At 37.9% G+C, this 18,811-nt stretch overlaps 1 protein-coding gene across 1 annotated transcript in view; it reads left to right on the forward strand.

Annotated features, from left to right (window-relative positions):
• The first annotated feature begins 5,679 nt into the window (after positions 1–5,679).
• The window catches only part of TRIM24 (tripartite motif containing 24), a 39,615-nt gene continuing 26,483 nt past the window's right edge, over positions 5,680–18,811 (forward strand). Inside the window, exons 1-5 of the mRNA XM_031061441.1 lie at positions 5,680–5,689; positions 6,063–6,220; positions 14,676–14,823; positions 16,768–16,900; positions 18,197–18,313. Coding sequence (XP_030917301.1) covers positions 5,680–5,689; positions 6,063–6,220; positions 14,676–14,823; positions 16,768–16,900; positions 18,197–18,313 — 566 coding nt within the window. The remainder of the gene's footprint in view (positions 5,690–6,062; positions 6,221–14,675; positions 14,824–16,767; positions 16,901–18,196; positions 18,314–18,811) is intronic.

Raw genomic sequence — 18,811 nt, forward strand, 5'->3', positions numbered from 1 at the left:
GGCACTTCTTATAATTGTGTTGTTGAAGAAAATGCATTGGACAGCTTTGGATGTGAATGTAAACTCTGCCACCAGAATTTCTCAAGGTATTCAGATGTGGCTGGAGAGTCAATCCTTGCAAAATTTGCAATTTTGGAAGTCTAATACATGCTATCCAAAATGTTTGAAGATTGGGCATGTATAGCAAAAACAATGAACCATTTCACAGAGCAGCTGAAATATTTTAATTCAGCTCTGCAGTGCTTTCCAAGAAAGTCAATGTACTGCAGCATAAAAACTGGCCTGTAACACTCTTCCAGAGGGGGGATTACAGCTAATAGTCTTTGTCTGGTTTTCATTTATTTGCATTTTAAATGATTTAAAATAATTTAAATTAACAATTAATTAATTTTAATAAACTTTTTGCTAGATTGGTGGTGGGTTGGAATGTTTATATCTTGGCATTAGATGCCAATTTTCCCTTGAGATGTGCCTGCTTATTGGTTTAACCTATCTCCCCTCTACTAGCAGCAGCAGGCTGTCACAACTAGATGGGAGCAGCTTTTTCTGGAACAAACTGGTTTGAAGAAGTTGCCAATTTTGCAGCACCAGTAGTGGCTTAATGAGAAGCAAGAGGAAAGCAGTAATTATTTTAAAAATTGATTCAGACATTATTTCACAAGATACTGCCTCTCAAATTAAGTTTTCTAAGTGTTTGTTCTTAACTGGGAAACATGACCTGTGTAAATATAACCTGCTTACCCTCAAACCCATGCATTTTAATGAAAAGGCTTGCAAGTATTAATGGTATCTATAGAAAGAGGAAGAGGAGAAAAGAATCTGTAGCTCACAGTAAAAACACCCTAATTTTCTGTGTAGTTATGTTAAAAATCTTATAGCTGGTGCTGCCTTCAATCTCTGACATACCTTTTATTAGTTTTAATTAGCATGCCCATGTTTTAAACATTTTAACTGGATGTGTAACTTGCTGTTAATATTTTTTGTTCTGAAATCTGTATGGTTAGAATTTCAAGCAAAACATCTATAAAACTGGGAAAGGTTGCTGTACAAAACCCTAATTATTTATTCTGTAATGACTATGTCGTTGCAGGTAAAATTGCCAGTTGCTTCTGAGCACTCTATTTAATAAAGAGAGCTCTCTTTCAGAAAACTAGTGGGTTTTTTGACTGATTTAATCTGAAGAAAGGGAACTATTAAATCCTCCTTTTTTAGTAAAGCACTTTGCATCTACTAACAAAAATACCCTTTTGGATCTACAAATGATCATCCAGTGGCTTTATTAAATTGGCTCTGAAACGTGGTTGCAACAGTGAAGACACAAATGAGTCAAAACTGGGGCAAAGCAGAGCAGTCTCCTCCTATTGGCTCAGGATGCTTCAGTGGTCTTGAATGTACTCCCAGGAAATTGAGTTTAGAATTGGAAATAATACTGTATAACCTATAAATCCATTCCACTGAATGGCATGAGATGCCCTTGTGGATGCAGCATGTAACTTGTGAAGAAGACTAAGAATGGGCCATGATTTTTCCTACCTAAAATGCAGTCTAGCATTCCTTGAAAGAGGTGCACGTGTTATGAGCCTGTAGACAGCGGGGGAAAACACTCTCCTCTCCTGGCACAGCCCCATTGAATCAATATTGCAGTCCCTAACCCAGCCCAGTGCATGGCGGCACAAATCTTTGTTGTCATGGGATGGAAATGAACGAGCAAGGGAGCCAGCATGGCTACTTTTGTTAGCATTGTGGTGTCCTGGCCTAGTTCAAGCAAAATCCGAGTGTGACATTCCACAACTGCTTGGTTTTTCTAAGAATGCTGCTCAGAAGGGTGGAGGTCTTCTCTTTTACTCCTACTTAAGAGCCACAAGGGCTTGATCCAGCTCCTTTTACAGCTGAAAAAAAAAATGCTCCTGATGCTAAGATCCAGCTATTGAGATGTGCCTCTGCCCAAATTAGGGGTCAAACAAGATCATACACTGAAGTCCATAATACAGATTTATTTAACATGGAATGTCGGGGAGAAAGGTAGAAAGAAATGGAAAAGAGAGCAGAAAGATCAGATAGAAGATAATCACCACCTACAGATCCAGTGGTGTCTTTTTGATCCTTCTTCAACCTGGACTTCTCTCGCTAGTAGTATTCTCCAGGTCTTTTCACTATTCATACATATTAGCAAAGAAACTAATTACTGCTCCTTGGCTACACAGTGCTACTGTTCTATTGGTTAATTGATTCCCTTGCTTCTAATGCTAATCAGTCCTTGTACTCTTCCTCTTTGTTTGAGTTGGTGGCCGATCTTCCCCTGCCGGAATTACGTTTTACCAAGGCCAAGCTGTTTCAGCACAGTTGCTGAACTGGCTTTCCTTGTGGCCCATAAATTCTGCAGTTGTGTGACACATTCTTCTCCCCCAGCTTTGTTAATCTCCCCCTAGAGCTGAGATAACACTCAGACAACAGCACCCCTTTTATCTTATCTCAGGTTCCTGCTGTGGTGGCTTATCTTACAGTCCAAGTTTCAGGTATTTTCAGGTGGCCTCAGTGGTTGGTAGTGGTCACAGATTCCAGCTGTCCCAGAACTTGTGGTGATCTTTCTTTGAACCAGTGATCTGCATACGAGCAGTTGCTTCTTTACACACATTTCCACAGTAGGAATTTTTGTTGGGATGCATTACCCAGAATGAGCTAACCAGGTCTCACCTCTGCCAGGCCCGGAGATACCACTATCCTGTCACTATTCTGTCCTTATCTCATGGCACAGTCAACCTGTGGCTGTGACAATGTTTGAGACAGGCAACTGTGTTAACTCCTTACACCTGGAACAAAGGAGCAGATAAAAATGTGGGATCTGCTCACTCACCATCCTCACAATTACAATCATGATGATTATGAAACTCCTCCCAACTTAAGTCATATGTTTTCACCTTGTGTTTGCTCCATTAAAGAGAAATAAGAATCTTGTAGAGTTACTTTGACTAATAGAAACCTTGGTACTCGAGATTTTTTGGTTAAATTCACCATCCTGAGGTTGACTAAATCTGGGTTAAAACTGATTTGTGTAGCAGTTATCAATTCAGGATTATACCAAAAGCAAGTTTACCCTCACACAGTGGCAGAAGAAACCCCTGACATAAGGCTAGACAGTATAAGGGATTCTAGAAAAGAAAATTCATGAAGATTCATGAGAGTTTTAGGCAATTTTTCCTTTTCCCCCCTTTTCTCATGTCACACTAGAAATTCCAAGTGATTTCTTGAACAGGTGGTTGTCAATATTCTGTTGGTGAAAAGGCATGCGAAATATTTGGTTTGTCTTGATATGCTTCCTAATTTCTTGCCTCCCCTTCCTTGTCTTCCATATTTTAAACTCAAGCTGACTTACAAACCCTGGTTAATGCTGCTGATCTTGTTCAGTGGCTCCAGGTTTAATCTTCAGTGGTGGTGTTGTCCTCTTCCCATCCTTGTGCTGCTTCTCATGTTGCTTCACTATAGTCAGTAGTGCATTTGGTCAGTGAAGTAGAGCAGGGGATGAAAGTAAAGCTTGGGAGAGCAGGAGAAATACATCCATGCCTGAATTGGTTTGCCAGTCTCATTCTATGTCTATACCCATCTCCCAAAATCATTCAAAGACCAACTCAAGACACCTGTGTTGACCTTGATAAAAGGAACAGAACATCATAATGCCTGACTTGTCCAAGTAAGGGAACAATGTGTTTTAAAGAAGTAGATTAAATAATGAGTAAGTAGGCACACAGGATGTTCCATGTGGCTGGAACCAGTGGATAAACAGATAATGAGGAGTACAGTGGGTTTTGTGGTAGCTACGTAACAAGAGGCAACAGTGAATTGTGGCATTCTTAAGTTGAATTCTTAAGAGAAATGCCAGGAAAGGTCACCTGTAACACTGGGGACTCTCAGGGAATACAATCACCAGACACCCCTTCACAGGACCCTGTAGGAACACAAAAGGATTACTCTTACTAAGAGGTAGATGCATGCAAATTAGTTCTAGAAAAAGTGATGCATTAGTGAGGAAGTACACTGTAATGAATATTTATGATCATGATGGAATAAATACATTTTTGTAAAGTTTCCTGACACATCAGAGTAGAGGAGATAACCTCTGTGTGTCCAGTGTGCTGCAATAAAGAATGCCTGCTTTTTAGTACTTTAAATTTTGTTAGAAAGTTTCCTCCCTAGCTTATTTTGGTATCAACCCAGAGCAGTGTGCTTTGTCAGGATCAAGAATGAGCAGTGAGGGAACAAGGAGAGGGTGGTTTGTAATTGGTGCTATTGAAAAATGTAAAAAATAGCCTTTTTTGGAAAGTGTGTAGCTTGAGTATTAGGAGATGTGTTCACTCTTGACTGTAAATTGATTTGCTTAATTACAGGAGAAATTCAGTACTTGCAGTTCTGCTAGCTACTTGACTTACCAGAACTGAATTTCTCAATTATCCTTGCAGATGATGATATAAAAAATGTTACAAAAGGTGTAGCCAAAAAATGGAATTTGTATATCAAAGGAAACTGCACAAATGTGTATTGAAATGCAGACTGGTAAAATGGCACTTAGAGTAAAATCAGGCTTAACATCATAGCTGTTCAGATGGAAGTGAAATGCCTTGATATCAAGTGAAAAACTGCTCGCTGATTTTCCAGAATAAAATGGGTGGACTTTTATTACAGCACTGCTTTATACTGAGTTATCAGTTAAATCTTGAGCATCTGTTGGAAGAATCTTATGAAAAAGTTACCTAAATCTTGTATGAAGCAATTAGAGTAAGGAATTAAGTTCTTCTGCAGAAAGTGAAATATTTAATAGTTTCTGTACTTTTACATTTTATTGCAGAAATGAAACAGAAACTGCTTTAAGCCCACACTGGTTTAGTTAAATATGCAAGTGGTGAGTTATATACTGGTATTGAAAAAATGAAACAGAAACTACTTTAAGCCCATTAGTTAAATATGTAAGTGGTGAGTTATATACTGGTATTGAATTCATTGGGTTAAACAGGTTAAACAGATCTTTTTTAAGGCCCTAAATCTATGTTTCCTCTCAAATGAGAGCTGAAGGTCTAGAATCTATGTCAGTGTAGACTTGCATGACTGTTCTACTGTAGGCTTTTTGCATGTGACTTCCATGTCCTAAGTGATTATTTCAGCCTAACTTAGTTTCAATTGCTTCCTTTTTTGGTTGTAATGACTACAGTAATCTTCTTCAAGCAAGATATCAGTGCCTAGCATTTTAGAGATTTTTCTTGGATGTTAAAAACAAGCCTCAGTGCTAATAGGACATTCTTATTTTCTGCAGCTAGAAAAGGTGTCTGCTTAAAAATGTTTATATAGGTCTTTTCCATTTCTACCTAGTCTACTCACAGCTTAACCCCAAGTTTTGAACTTTACTTTGTCCTTTCCATTCTGTTGAAAAGACTAATTGTTTAACCCTTTGTGTTACTGCTTCTCAGCTTTCTTCAACCTGGAGCCTAGCTATGTTTCTATCTTAGAATTGTACCCCATTGCGTCTTGCAGAGGAGAGGAGCGAGAGAGCCCTGCTTATTTATTCCTAAGTTTTTATTACTTTCCCTTGTTTAATGTGAATGTAGTCATGATATTAATACAGGTCAATTCTTCCTCTCTACAAGTCACCTAATTAAATTTGAATGTACTGCATTTGTGTTCTCATGTGACATGGATCAAGGTCAGTCGTGTCACACTGCTGGCGTGTTTGTGTGTGTGTGTATGTAATACCACTCAGTGTCCCTTATTAATATTCCACACTAATAAGTGTTTACTTTAATCCATTCTACAGCAACAAATTGTCAATGGGAATATGTTCCCTTTATAGTAAAAGAATTATTTCTTTATAAGATTAAGGCAAATTCCTTATGGCATTGAAATGAGAAAGTGTTTGACCTTGGGTGACAGAATATGTCAAAAAGTAAACGTTACTTCAATGATAAATGAGAATTTCTTTTTCTTACTCACACCTTATTGACAGGAAAGTAGTATAACATCCTTTCAAAAATATTTATCCTTGCAAGTTGTCTTTGAAATTATTTAATATATCTTAGTTTGTGCAAGCATAATCAGATTTTCTTTTTTCCCCCCAGTCGGTGTTATCCGCTGTCCAATTTGTGGTCAGGAATGTGCAGAGAGACACATCATAGATAACTTTTTTGTGAAGGATACCACAGAGGTTCCCAGTAGCACAGTAGAGAAATCAAATCAGGTAAGTGCATTAACATGTAATCAAGTTAACACCTTTTGGACGTGTGTGCATATCCTTGGCTTCTTGCTGTGTGGCCTTTTTGCTCTTCATATGCAGACAGAACTTCAACTACTTAGACATCACATGGGGTAGCCACTCTGGAGAATCAGTTAAAGTGTATGAAAATGCATGTGCAGAAGGTGGTTATGTTACCCTATACTCTTTTTAATTGTTGATATAAACTTGCATCTTAATAGCAAAAGATAAAAGTAAGGAATAGTCATTAGAATGGGAATTTCTGTACTTTGGACAGGGTACTTGAAGCACTCTTTGAAGCAAAGATTTGAATAACACTACAACAGGAGATCTAAATGGACTTTATCACATTACTGACAAAACATGGCATTAAATAGCTGGAGTCCTGTTGCCAAGGAAGAGGCTCAAAATGCTAATTGGGAGAATGGTATATTGTAGAGGTTTCTTGTTTGTTTTCCTTATGTAGGCTGCCTCTTCTTTCTTTTGCAGTCAAGTAATAGCCATCTCATAAAAGTTGCTTATCTGGAACAACAGTAATATTGAGGGGGAATTTTCCCATGATGTTTTTTTCAGGAGACAAGTACTAGCTAGTGTGGAAGCAATACCAAACAAATAGTCACATCTGTGTAGGATCACAATTGAACAGTCTCTGTTAGCAAAACATGGCATGTCTTCATTTTTAGCTAGTAAGGGAGTATCTCATGCATCTCTTTACTCAAGGACTTTTTATTAAACTCCAGGAACTTACTGTAAATAATCCAGCCTCTTTGTATGTTGCTGCATTCTTCATAAGAACAGTATAGTAAGGTTGCTATATCAGTGTGGCTTGCATTCCAACTCATGCCCTAATATTTGGATGGTGGTCTCCTTTTGTTCTGAAAATGCCTCTTTTTCACTTTCCCATTTTAGGGGGGGACTGTATCATTGACTCTTGAACTGTTTGCTTCAGGGGCATTGTCTTAGAGGTCCTTTGTTGTGCCTTCTGCTCCTTTCAAGGCTTAGCTGGAATTTGTGCTTGTGTGTGGGAATGGCCACATCTCTTGGGAGCAGATGGCAGGAGCCAGTCAGGTTTGTGATTCCAACTCACTGGCTATTGAAGGCATATGTGGTGTCATCATCTCTGAGGAACAGAACTTGTGTCTTGCAAGCCATTAAACTGTTCAGATTTTAAGGAATTTTGAAACTGGATTTCTGAGAAATGATAGACCTTACCAGAAACTGAGCTGTGAGTTGCTGGAAGTACAAGCTGTGTTCTTGAAAGGTAGGACTGTTTGAACTTGGCTTTTTTTTTTTTTATTTGGCAAGGGGAAATGTTTGTTTTTTGTTTGTCCCCTGGGAATTGCAGGATAATATCCGAGTTTTGCAGATGGTTGTGAGATTTACACAGTCTCTCAATACTGTACCAGTAAGTGACAAAATGAGTAGTCCCTGTTGAAAATTTGACCATAACTTTTATAATGACTTTAAAATTAGGAAGAGGAGCAAGATAGCAACTAATGTTATGCAGAAGCAGTCCTAAATGTTTGGTTGGTTTTTTTTTTTTTGAGAGGGTGGGGCTGTCCCATAGCCTCTGCTTAATTATATAACAAATCCTTGAAGATACTGCTTTGGGGAGTGGTGATAGAAATGGAATTTTTTTTTTTCACTTGGGAGTAGTAACCATTTTTTTTAAAGTCTCTGATCACCCCCTCTTTCCCCTTCCAATATTTTTTTGCTTCATGTGAAAGTTAAGTAGAGAATTCCATTCACCGAGTGCTGTGATGGAGCATTTGTCAGGGAGGTTCTTGAAAGCATTTGTGTTTTCTTCAGATCCCTTCTAGACTTCGGTCTTACTCTTCCATTCCATATTTGTTTCTCCCTCTCCCTGACACAAACCAGCAAGTTTGCACTTTGAAAGCAAGTCTGTTCTTCAGCTGAGGTCCTTGGCTGAACTCAGCACACTTTCTCTAGCAGTTGAAGGCAGACCAGCAGACTTTGCTAAACCAGCAGAATAGGACATTCATGTGCTTTTTTGCTGACTTTTTTCTAAAAAAATGGAGCTAGATGTTTGGTTAGATGTCTGCTAACTGAGTGTGGAACTTACCTCTTGGAAATGAATGATGTGCAGTTTTCCTCATTTGAATAGATTTGTTTTGGTATGATAATGAAACTTTTTTTACATCCCTTTGTACCTTGACACAAGAAAAAAGCTACACTGTTCTGTAAATGTCTCTGTTGTGGAACAGCAAAGTTAAATCAATGATAGTTAAACTGATTAGTGTACTGTCCAGGGGGAAGCATTATGAGGTTTAAGGATGATGCAGCCTTCTAATCAGCCTGTCTTGTTTTACCTTTGAAGGAGCAAAGAGAAAAGCAAGAAAATTTGCCATTAGCATAGGCAACAGATCAGAGAAAATAAAGTAGAAATGATACTGACACTTGCAGGAAATACTGCATCAGAGGTCATCCAAATTCTATCCAAAACTGTGGCTATTTTATAGGATTTTTTCTACTGAGGTAGTCGATTTGTCTTAAATAGTTCTACAGTTTTATTTGAATGATTAAGAAATTAGAATTGGAAGCAAGGCAAGGGTTTTGTGCAAGTATTGTTATGGCTTAGAACCACTGGTCTGTGTCTATGATTAGCCTTATATGTGTGTTGGCAGGAAGGATTGTTTCATTTCAATCCATAAGAGACTGCAAAAGACCTTTTGCAAATGAAATGTTTGATTGTTTCAGATTCAAAATAGTACTAATGCTAAATGCTAAATGCAGTTTTTAGCATATTGAATATATATAAATATATATAAAATAATATAATATTGCAGGAGTGAAAGGCATATCATGGGCCTGGCATTGTGGGAAGAGAAAAATAAGTGGAACCCATGAAAGTTTTGTCCATCTATCTATAATCATGATTATCTTACCTGAGCCTGATTTGGGCAGTTCAGCACAGTACTGGCATAGCTGTGCTCTCTAGCAATTTCTGCTAAAAGCTTCAGGAGCACAAGAAGTGAGCATGAAGAAAGAATAGAACTCAAATCCCTAGTACATGTTCCACAAGAGCTCTCCTGGGTAGCATTAAAGGTTTTGTGCTGGCTATTAACATAAGAAACTTTGCAAAATAAAAGAAACTCAAAGGAAATGCAGTAATTGTGTAGGTTGTGGGCAGCTAGGACATAAATACTTTGAAAGAGTAGATGCTTTATAATTTTTTTTTCACATTGTGATTTATTGATAGATTTGGCAAAATTATCAGCTTCTAAAGAGAAGTTTGAAAATAAAAATTAATTATACTTCATTCATGAGAGTGAGCAGAAAGGGGCTTCAGAGTTAAGAGATGTTGCTGAAGCAAGTGCTAGATTTAAATAAGACTAAAGGGTAGACAAGTGAGGGAAATTTAGGGACTTTAACAGAAGAACATGGCAGATGCAAAGCCATGAAAATAAAAATGAGAGATGTGAGATTGATGCAAGAGAGAGGACCTCAGTGATAACGTGGGAGTTGGTGCAGCATACTGAGCCTCTAGAGCATTTTAGTCTAGGTTCTAATTCTCATAGCTTCTGTGTCCAAAACAGAATGTGTGTAAAAATATTTTTGATGTTAAGAATAATATTCTGTATCTTTACCAGTTACTGACCTGAGAGTTTAAAATATTGTACTAGGAATGAAGAACAGCTGGGTTTTATGTGAGGTGTTGGGAATTGTGATAAATGGATATGTTCTGTGCTAACTAAATTGTAACTATATCAATATTTTAGAAAATAATTGTTATAAAATAATAAAGGAAAAGTATATGTGATTAGTGTTACAAAGCAGATGGGCCCCTTGGCAGATGTTACATGTGAAAAACAGGATACAGGATGTAGTACTGAGATAAGCAAGATTCCAAAACAGAATTGGCCTTGGGATGAGCAAAGCTGGGATGATTCCAGGTATGGAATCTTAAGTTGTGGTTTTATCTATGAAATAATAAGGCTTATTTGGAATATAATGCTTATTTACATAACACAAAGCTTAGTGTGCATGTGCAACCTGCCAGGTTATTCAGAGGGCAGCGAGGAAGACGGTGAGCCTTCCTCTGAAAAGACCACCAAAAAGCCAGGAGACCCCCTAGCAACAATGGAGCATGTGCTATGCAGTACAGTGATTTAGAGTTCAAGAATCAAAAATAGGAGGAGATCTATGGAAAATTATTGATGGATATGAATTAACATACAGTACATAAATGTAGTTTGGATTCCTTTGTTTCCCACGTGAGGCAGGGTGAGAAGCCCTCCCTGTGCCCTGGTTAGTTTTGTTTATGCTTTATATGAACCTTAATCATACCACATTTTTGTATATGCTTGATTATATTTCATATACTTGATTGTATTCATTTATAAAAATTGCTGCTAAATTAAAACTGCTGCTAAATTCAATTTTGTTGTTTATTAATTAGACATATAAAACTTCATTCATAACAGGAATGTAGTAACTAAACAAGGTATCAGCTTAGATCTCATACTAGATCCAGATATTAGGAAAGCGAGTCTGACTGCCAGAGGTGATTAATAAGGAGAATTTAGAACAATAAGTTTCTTTAAGTTTGTATGATGCCAGAGGAACCACTGCATGTTTTATTATGCTTAAACAGCTTATAAAAGCTGTACCTGAGACCAAAACATCTCTGCAAGCCAGTGGTTTATAGAGGTGGGTGATAGACTCAGGAAGAGTCACAATATGCTGTTGTATGCTTTGAAGTGATGTGGATATTGATGGGATGGTGGGGTAAGAAGGATTTCATACATTTTGAGCCGTCAGTACACGGTTCATATTGGGAATTACATCTAGTCTCTGTCTTCAGTGGTTTTGTATGTGCCAGGAGATAGTTGTGTCACTATTAGCATCAGTGAGGTTTGGATCCATGGGGGAAAGCATTGCATCTCATTTACATTGGTGAAGTTTGGCGTTCACTGAATATTCATCTACACTACTTTGCTCTCTTCCTTTGCTTGATTATTTAATCTCTTTAATACTCAAAGTGTGTTTAATTGGAAGAGTGGTTACTTATTACAGGAGCTGAGAAGACAGGTCTATTACCTCAACTCTTGCAAGTAAATGTGTTTTTTCTGCCATAAAAGCTTGTGTATTTTCTTAAAATAGTACTTACCTGCAACATGCTGAGTAATTTCTGCTTTCATTAAATTTGACTGAAGGCTGAATGAACACTTCCTGGGGTTATAAATACTAGAACTTGTAACTGAATTAAATGTAATTACAAGGAAAACTCAATTAAAAATAAATGTCTGTCTGACCAGAATAAAGGCTTCTAGGTTAACTAGGGAAAGTTTTCTTTGAAATCACTGAAACACGGCTTGTGTGAGTCACAAAAATAAAAATGAGTTTTAGGTTTTGTAAGTGCATAACAAATATTTGCAGTAATTATACTTCCATGTGCTTTAGCTGTATGGCTTAATGTAATAACTAGGAATTCTAGCAAAACCCAACCTATATCTGAAAATGCATATTTCAAATCAGGAGTAGATAGGAGCAAATCTGATGCTACCTAGAAGGCATTGCTGTTTTGACAGCTGGAGTTATGGTGTCTATGAAAAGCTTTAGAAATCTGTCTCCTGTCCACTTGGTGGATTTGAAGAGTATAAAGGTGGGATATATTTTTGATACTAAAAAGGAGTTTTGATTCTTTTGGCAGCACCTGATTATTGGTTATTGAATCACAATTTTCATCTCATTCCACATACAGCAGGTCAAAGGAGTTAAAAAAACCCAATAAAGCATATTGAAAAAAGAAAATAGATTAAGCTCTTGGAATCTAGGGAGAATTAATAACTTCAAACATTCTTTGAACTTACCTAAATGTCCTGGCATGTTCATCTGCCTGATTTTGCTAAAGGTGATCTGGAAAAGGTGTTGTGGGGAGTTTGGTTGGTCGGTTTTGCTTTTAATTTGGTTCCTGCCTCTCTCTTTATTTCTCTCTCTCATTCTCTCTTTCTCTCTTTCTCTCTTTCTCTCTCTCTCTCTCTCTCTCTTAGAGAATGCCTGAAAGACCTTTTTGTTCTTTTTCCTCTGCTTATTTTGTTTTTAGGGCTGCTTTTTTACACTAGAAAACCAAATATCCAGTATGTAACCCTCCACTCTGACTTTCAAAAAGATGTCTGGGTATTTGGGGGCACAGCACAATCACACCTCTCTGGCCACAAGACTGATGTGAAAACTTTCTTGTGCTGCCTGTTCAGTTCACTCTTCAGTCAGCATTGCTAATGTAACTGAGCCTTGGGCTACAATGGTGTAATCAGTCCTGGTTTGCATCACAGTCTTGCAGAGAGTTGCACTGGCACAAAAAGGAGGAGACAAATGGCTAAAGAGAAAGGAGGGAGTGGATTCTTCCCCCCAAGAATTAAGAACAGTTTTTAATTATTTTTTTTGTTTGTTTTTCAAAATGCCATTGAATTCAAGGGTTAATAACAAGTGTTGTGCTTTAACCCCAGCTGGTAACCAAGCACCATGCAGCCTTTTTTACTTCCCCTTTCAGTTTATTTCCTCCCTCTCTCCCCCCCTCCAGTGGGATGGGGAGGAGAATCAGGGAAAAAAAAAAGATTAAACTGTAGGTTGAGCTAAGAACAGCTTAATAAATGAAACAAAGTAATATTAAATAATTATAATAATAGTAGTAATGAGAGAGAGAGAGAAAGAGGGAGGGAGGAGTAAAGCCCAAGACAAACAAGTGATGCCAAATAAGTTTGCTCACCACCCATTGACGGGTGCCCAGCCTTTCCCTGAACAGAGATTGGTGCCTCCCACCCAACTCCCCACGGTTCATGTGCTGAGCATGACATTCTGTGCTATGGAATATGGTATGGAATATCCCTGTGGGAAGCTCAGGCCAGCTGTGCTGGCCACACTCCCTCCTTGTGCATGTGCTGACTGGCAGGGAGCATGGGAAGCTGAAAACTCCTTGAGTTTGTGTAAGCACTGCCTAACAAGCTGATGTGCTGGTTGTTGCTATCAATGTTATTTTTGTACTAAATCTGAAACCACGGCACTGTGCCTGCTACTGAGGAAACCCCCACTCTATCCCCGCTGAAAGCAAGACAGAAAGTAACAATTTTCAGTTTCCTGATTACAGTTCACTTCCTCTAATTGCTTTATTTCGATTTTCTAGACTTTTTTAATGATGTCCTGACTTCAGTATTTTTCCCTCATCTACTGGTCTGGATAGGAATAAGAATATTTTTTGTTAAGAGAAGAAGGGGAAGAAAAAGAAAAACCAAGAAGTTAAATTTTTGAGATTATTTTGAAAAAGGCCTCATTTTTGTAAGAAACAGAAGAAGGGGCTCAAGCCCATTTTTTTCTCCTTTACAAGTCACCTTTAGTGAAAAGAAACTGCTTCAAACCCCAAGTGACTCCAACAAGAGGGGTCAACAGCCCTTGTGTTGAAACTTCATTTCTCAGAAGCTACTTGCTTTGAGAGGTAACATGGTCCAGAAGCAGAAGCACAGCGTTGGGAATCTGGAACTCATGTTCAAATTCCAGTTCTGTCAGTAACTTGCTATGTGGCCTAAGGCAAATTTTGTGCTAATTTTCCTTTCTTTCCTGAAGGGGAAACTGGAACACAGTTCTATGTATATATTTTTTATCTGCATGAGTTATAAATATTTCCTTCCTCTTTAACTTAGTCTATATTTACCTTGTGTGGGTACAGAAGTCGTTTGGTTGAGTTTTTTTAATCAAACTGAAAACAAAACTGAAACCTAAAATGTTCTCCTTGTTGCTTCTGCGAGCAGAAATCTGTCACTGTGATCTGTGTAGAGAGGTTTTGGTCTGCTGACATGTTTGTTTCCCTTAATTATTTCTTTTTCCTGTTGGGTGTAGTCCAAAGAGCCCAGGAGTTAACAGGCCACAGTTTGAGAACTCTTGTGCATTGGTTGCAAATCTGTTCTGGGGTAGCTTTTTTGACAAACTTAACTGGAATACTGTCTTTAAGAGGTGATGCTAAGATTCTTGAGAGGAACCTTGCTGCTCAGTATGGTGTGTTCTTCCTGAAACCAAGCAGGTGACTGGAAGCTAAAATTAAAGCTGCTGTGTGAACTGAGGGAGGCTTCTAAAATCAGAGTAGTGCTGCCTGTCTTCTGTCATTAGTAAATACTTCACAACAGCTTCTTGTATACAGTGAACATTGTTTGGCTTCTAGGTGTGCAGGGAATGGCAGAAAGTAGTGGTCTGACTTTAACAGTGTCAAAGATTTTAGGGTAACACTGACAAAATGACCTGTTTCTTTGAAAAGTCACATTCAGTTACTTCTGTGCTGTTATTTATAATGTTCCTGTACCTCAGGCAGTTTTCTGTTCTCATTTCACTGTTTTCAGAAGACTATTAAACTGCACTGATGATGTATGAAAAATAACCTGTATGTATATTCCAAACTTATTTTAACAGCTACCTTTCTTCCTCTTGTCAGGTCTGCACAAGCTGTGAGGACAATGCAGAAGCTCATGGGTTTTGTGTGGAATGTGTAGAGTGGTTGTGCAAGACCTGCATCAGAGCTCACCAGAGGGTTAAATTCACAAAGGATCATACTGTGAGGCAGAAAGAGGAAGTATCTCCAGGTAACATATTTATAATTTCACAAAGAATTTGTGTCTGCATTGGAAAGTTACATTGGACCAACACACTTTTTTAAAAAAAGTAGTAACTTGAAAGCTGGTGTTCTGCCAGTTTTTTGTCTCAGATTAGCTGAAGAGTGGTACAGGTTGTTTTCATTTTATTTTTTTTTAATTTAACATGTTTTAAACCAATAAATACACATAGATTTTTTCTTCCACATGGATTGGTTGCAAATTATTGTCTAGACTTTAGAGATCAGTTGCAGAAAATACTTCTTTAGGCATTTGGCTTCTCTAGTTTTACTAGAAGTCTGATACATGGTTAATATGAGCTTTATTGTTGTATACAGGAGGAAAAGGAGCACTAATAGATTATATATTTTCAGCATTCTGATAAAAAGCCAAAATTCATTGTTTTATCTAAGTATCTTTTGAGCTTGAAATGTTTTCCTTAGAAATGTAAAGGGAGTATATTATGAATTGGGGCATTTTTCCTCAGTAGGATCTATGATAATTTGGGCTAGAAGGAACCTCAGACGATCATCTAGTCCAACCTTCTGCTTTCAGGCATTCAGTTCTGAGTTCAGTTGCTCAGGGCTTTATCCATTTGGGCCCTGGGAACCAACAATGGTGAATATGGTGTACAGTACAGCCTCTCTGAGAAATCCTGACTACTCTGTGGTAGAAAAGGTTGTATTTTTCTGTTCATTGAGAACCTCTTTTGTTTCAGTTTTTTCCCCACTGTGTCTTGTCTTGTAGTGTCATTGAAAGAGGATAATAAATGTTACGGGATGCTGACAAACATTCTACTGGTTCTAATACATCTATTGAACTTGCATGATTTTTCTTGTAAATACATACTTTTTAGAAATTCTTATATTTTATTTTAAAGGTATGTATTAGAATATATACTTATTTTCATTCCACCCTATCTAGTACCATGAGGTAGTCTATAGCTCAAAGGGTCTCTTCCACCATGGTACTTTGAAGATATTCACTGTATTGTGTATCCCACTTTCACCTGTAGTCAGTCATAAGTGGGTACTGAGTGTACTTTCAAGAGAGGACAGAAGTGGGTAGGAGTGGCTGATGGACTGTTAGGCAGAACAGGACTTGGTGGTAGGAATGGTCTAAGTGCACTCAGGCCTCTTTGGGAGGCAGTTTGTTGGTGAGTTGGAAAGAATTTTGACAGAAGGATACAGATCTGAAAATAATCTCTTCCAGATTTTTGGAAATTAGATAAATGAATGAGTATGGAAAAGAGACCTTATTGATCTCTTGAGGGATGGGTTGCAGTGTGAAACCAGTTTCCATTACAGGCTGTATAATCCTTATAAACTGTGTCCAACCTAACTCTAGGAAATCAGGCTTTGTCAGTTAAATTGTTTAAAGAAAGAGGTTCCATTTCTATGATCTGGTGATGTTTCCTGCACCCTTTGATGCTTGCTAACTAGAAACTGAATGAGACCTCTCAACCATTTAGAATGGAGTCGTGAAGGGAAGTTCCTATCTCCTGGTTGTTACATTCTGTATGTTCTACACTTTGAATGTCCATGTCTTGATATCCTCAAACCCCTTTCCACCAAGTGAGCAGAGAAAGAAGACAGAGCACAAATTAAGTTAACCACCTCCTCATCTCCATTTAAGAAAGGAGCTTGCTGATTGTGCAATGTCTTTTGCAGCTGCAGCAGTGCTGGCTACTCCTTTTGTAAATAGTTTTGTGAGGCCAGAAGAGATTATGTTAAAACAGGTTCTAGACATTTTCCATTAGAAAGGGTGCTAGCTCCATGCTTGAGCAAGAAGAGTGAGACATTGAAGTTTGAGCTTATGGCTGTTAGAGTCTCAGTGAGGGACCTGATACACACTGGTACATCTAAGGAAAAACAGGAGAATGCAAATCTTGAAGCAGTTCAGTAGACTGTACTAACATCTTCCTTTATTCAACAGAGGCAGTTGGAGTGACCAGTCAGCGGCCAGTGTTCTGCCCTTACCACAAAAAGGAGCAGCTGAAGTTATATTGTGAAACCTGTGACAAGCTGACCTGCAGAGACTGCCAGTTACTAGAGCACAAAGAGCACAGGTATCAAAGCAGAGTGTGCATTTTATCCATCTCACTTATGGGAGGGTAGCCTGAAGTAGATTCAGGCAATCTAGTTTTAGCTGTATGGAACACAGTCAGGTGGAAAAAGCGTAAACTAAAATTTTCAGCTCAGAAATGAAACTCACAAAAACCCAGAGATTGTATCCCAAAGAATGTGACTGATGAGTGTGTTACATTTAGAATAAAACCTAATTCTTCCAGTTGTTAATCTGGTGACTTGAGCACAAGACCTTTTTTACAGTTAAGTTATTTGGTCAGAATTTGTTGCTATGCAGCTCTTCAGAGTCCTTAGAAAACACAGGGGCTGTGTTATGCAACTGTACACTTACGTGTAATTTCTCCATTTGTCCTTCAGCAAGATTATATAACAACATTACCAAACCATTTTGAATGGAGAAAATGAGAATTCTTTTTTCTGTGAAGAGCCCTTTCATAGGAAGAGTTAGCCTACAGTTTGGCTAATACTGTACTTTGACAACACTGTAACACTCAAATCTTTGTGTTGCTGTTCTTTTGGTCATCTCTTACTGGTCACTGAAGCTGAAAAGCAGAATTATATACAACTTCTGAGTACAAGGCAAAAATCGTGCTGGTTAACACATACTGTTGTGTTTTGGGGCAGATGCACTCTGGTTAAATATTAATATGCTCGTTATACCTGATGCAACCACCCAAAGAGCTTACTTGCCTGACCAGATGAATGTCAGTAGATGGAGAAGTGTTGGCCACTCTTGCTTCTTGGAACAGGCTAAACATTGCTCTTGCAGAGTTGCAGTCTTTCTCTTTTATTCTCCTTTTCTTAGGATTTATATCCCTTTTATAACGTGCCACCTCTTTTATTCCTCAGATTGTGAAAGATTTTGGTTCCTTGATTTAAAATGTTGCCAACTTCTACCAACTCAGCAATCTCTTCTATTTCTGCATCCTTGTCTTGCATGAAGTAATAGTTTACCTGCATTTTCACATTCAAAGTGATGACTACCAGAAAACATTCTTTTTTGCTACAATTAGGCTATGGTCACACAATATCCTTTTGTATTTATGAAAATCATAAATTCTTACCCCAGTATGACAGGAAATAGACTGTAAATTAAATGTATTATAAATGAAATATATAAGGATTTGCTGACATGTGTTCCCATGATGAAAGTTAAGTTTCAGATTTGAGCAGCCCCTTTCTTCAGTTAAAGAAGTATTATTTTGTAAGTCACTCTGCTTTTTAGCAAGTCTATAACACTTTTTATATGTGTAAATCCTCACTCCTTTTTATTACAGGTACCAGTTTATAGAAGAAGCTTTTCAGAACCAGAAAGTTATCATTGAGACACTAATCACCAAATTGATGGAGAAGACTAAGTACATAAAATATACAGGGAAACAGATCCATAACAGGTTTGTATTAGATTATGAGGTTAAAACTGACAGAAGGCAACTTTACATATATTGTAGTTTCTTGAAATGTTTAAGTTAGTGTATTTTGTGCCTCCCTGCTTTTATTCTTCCAGAAAGAGGAATTCTAAAGTTCACTGTAGTGGCTGTTGCCTGTTCAGCATGCTTGGCTGTGTTAGGTAATTCTTCTGCTCAGCCTGTGGACTTAATGGGCAGCAGTTCTTGGGTGCAACAAAACAACTTATGCAATAAAGACTGTAGAAGACAGTCTTAAATGCTTCCCCACCATCAGCAGATTAATTTCCTTAGTGTAGATCCCTCGTAGAAAGTGAAAGGTTATGACTCATGGTTTCATAATGTTTGTGACATGTATTTGAAGATTTATGTAGTACTTTTATGTTTGGGGCTCTATTCACTGGGTACTACAAACCCAGGAGAAAAATAAATCTGTAAAATGCAATTTGCAGCGAGCCTTTGTGGCTGCTCCTTCAGCAGAGTTCA

This window comes from Geospiza fortis, unplaced genomic scaffold (assembly GCF_000277835.1).
Source record: "Geospiza fortis unplaced genomic scaffold, GeoFor_1.0 scaffold8, whole genome shotgun sequence".
Taxonomy (NCBI): Eukaryota; Metazoa; Chordata; class Aves; order Passeriformes; family Thraupidae; genus Geospiza; species Geospiza fortis.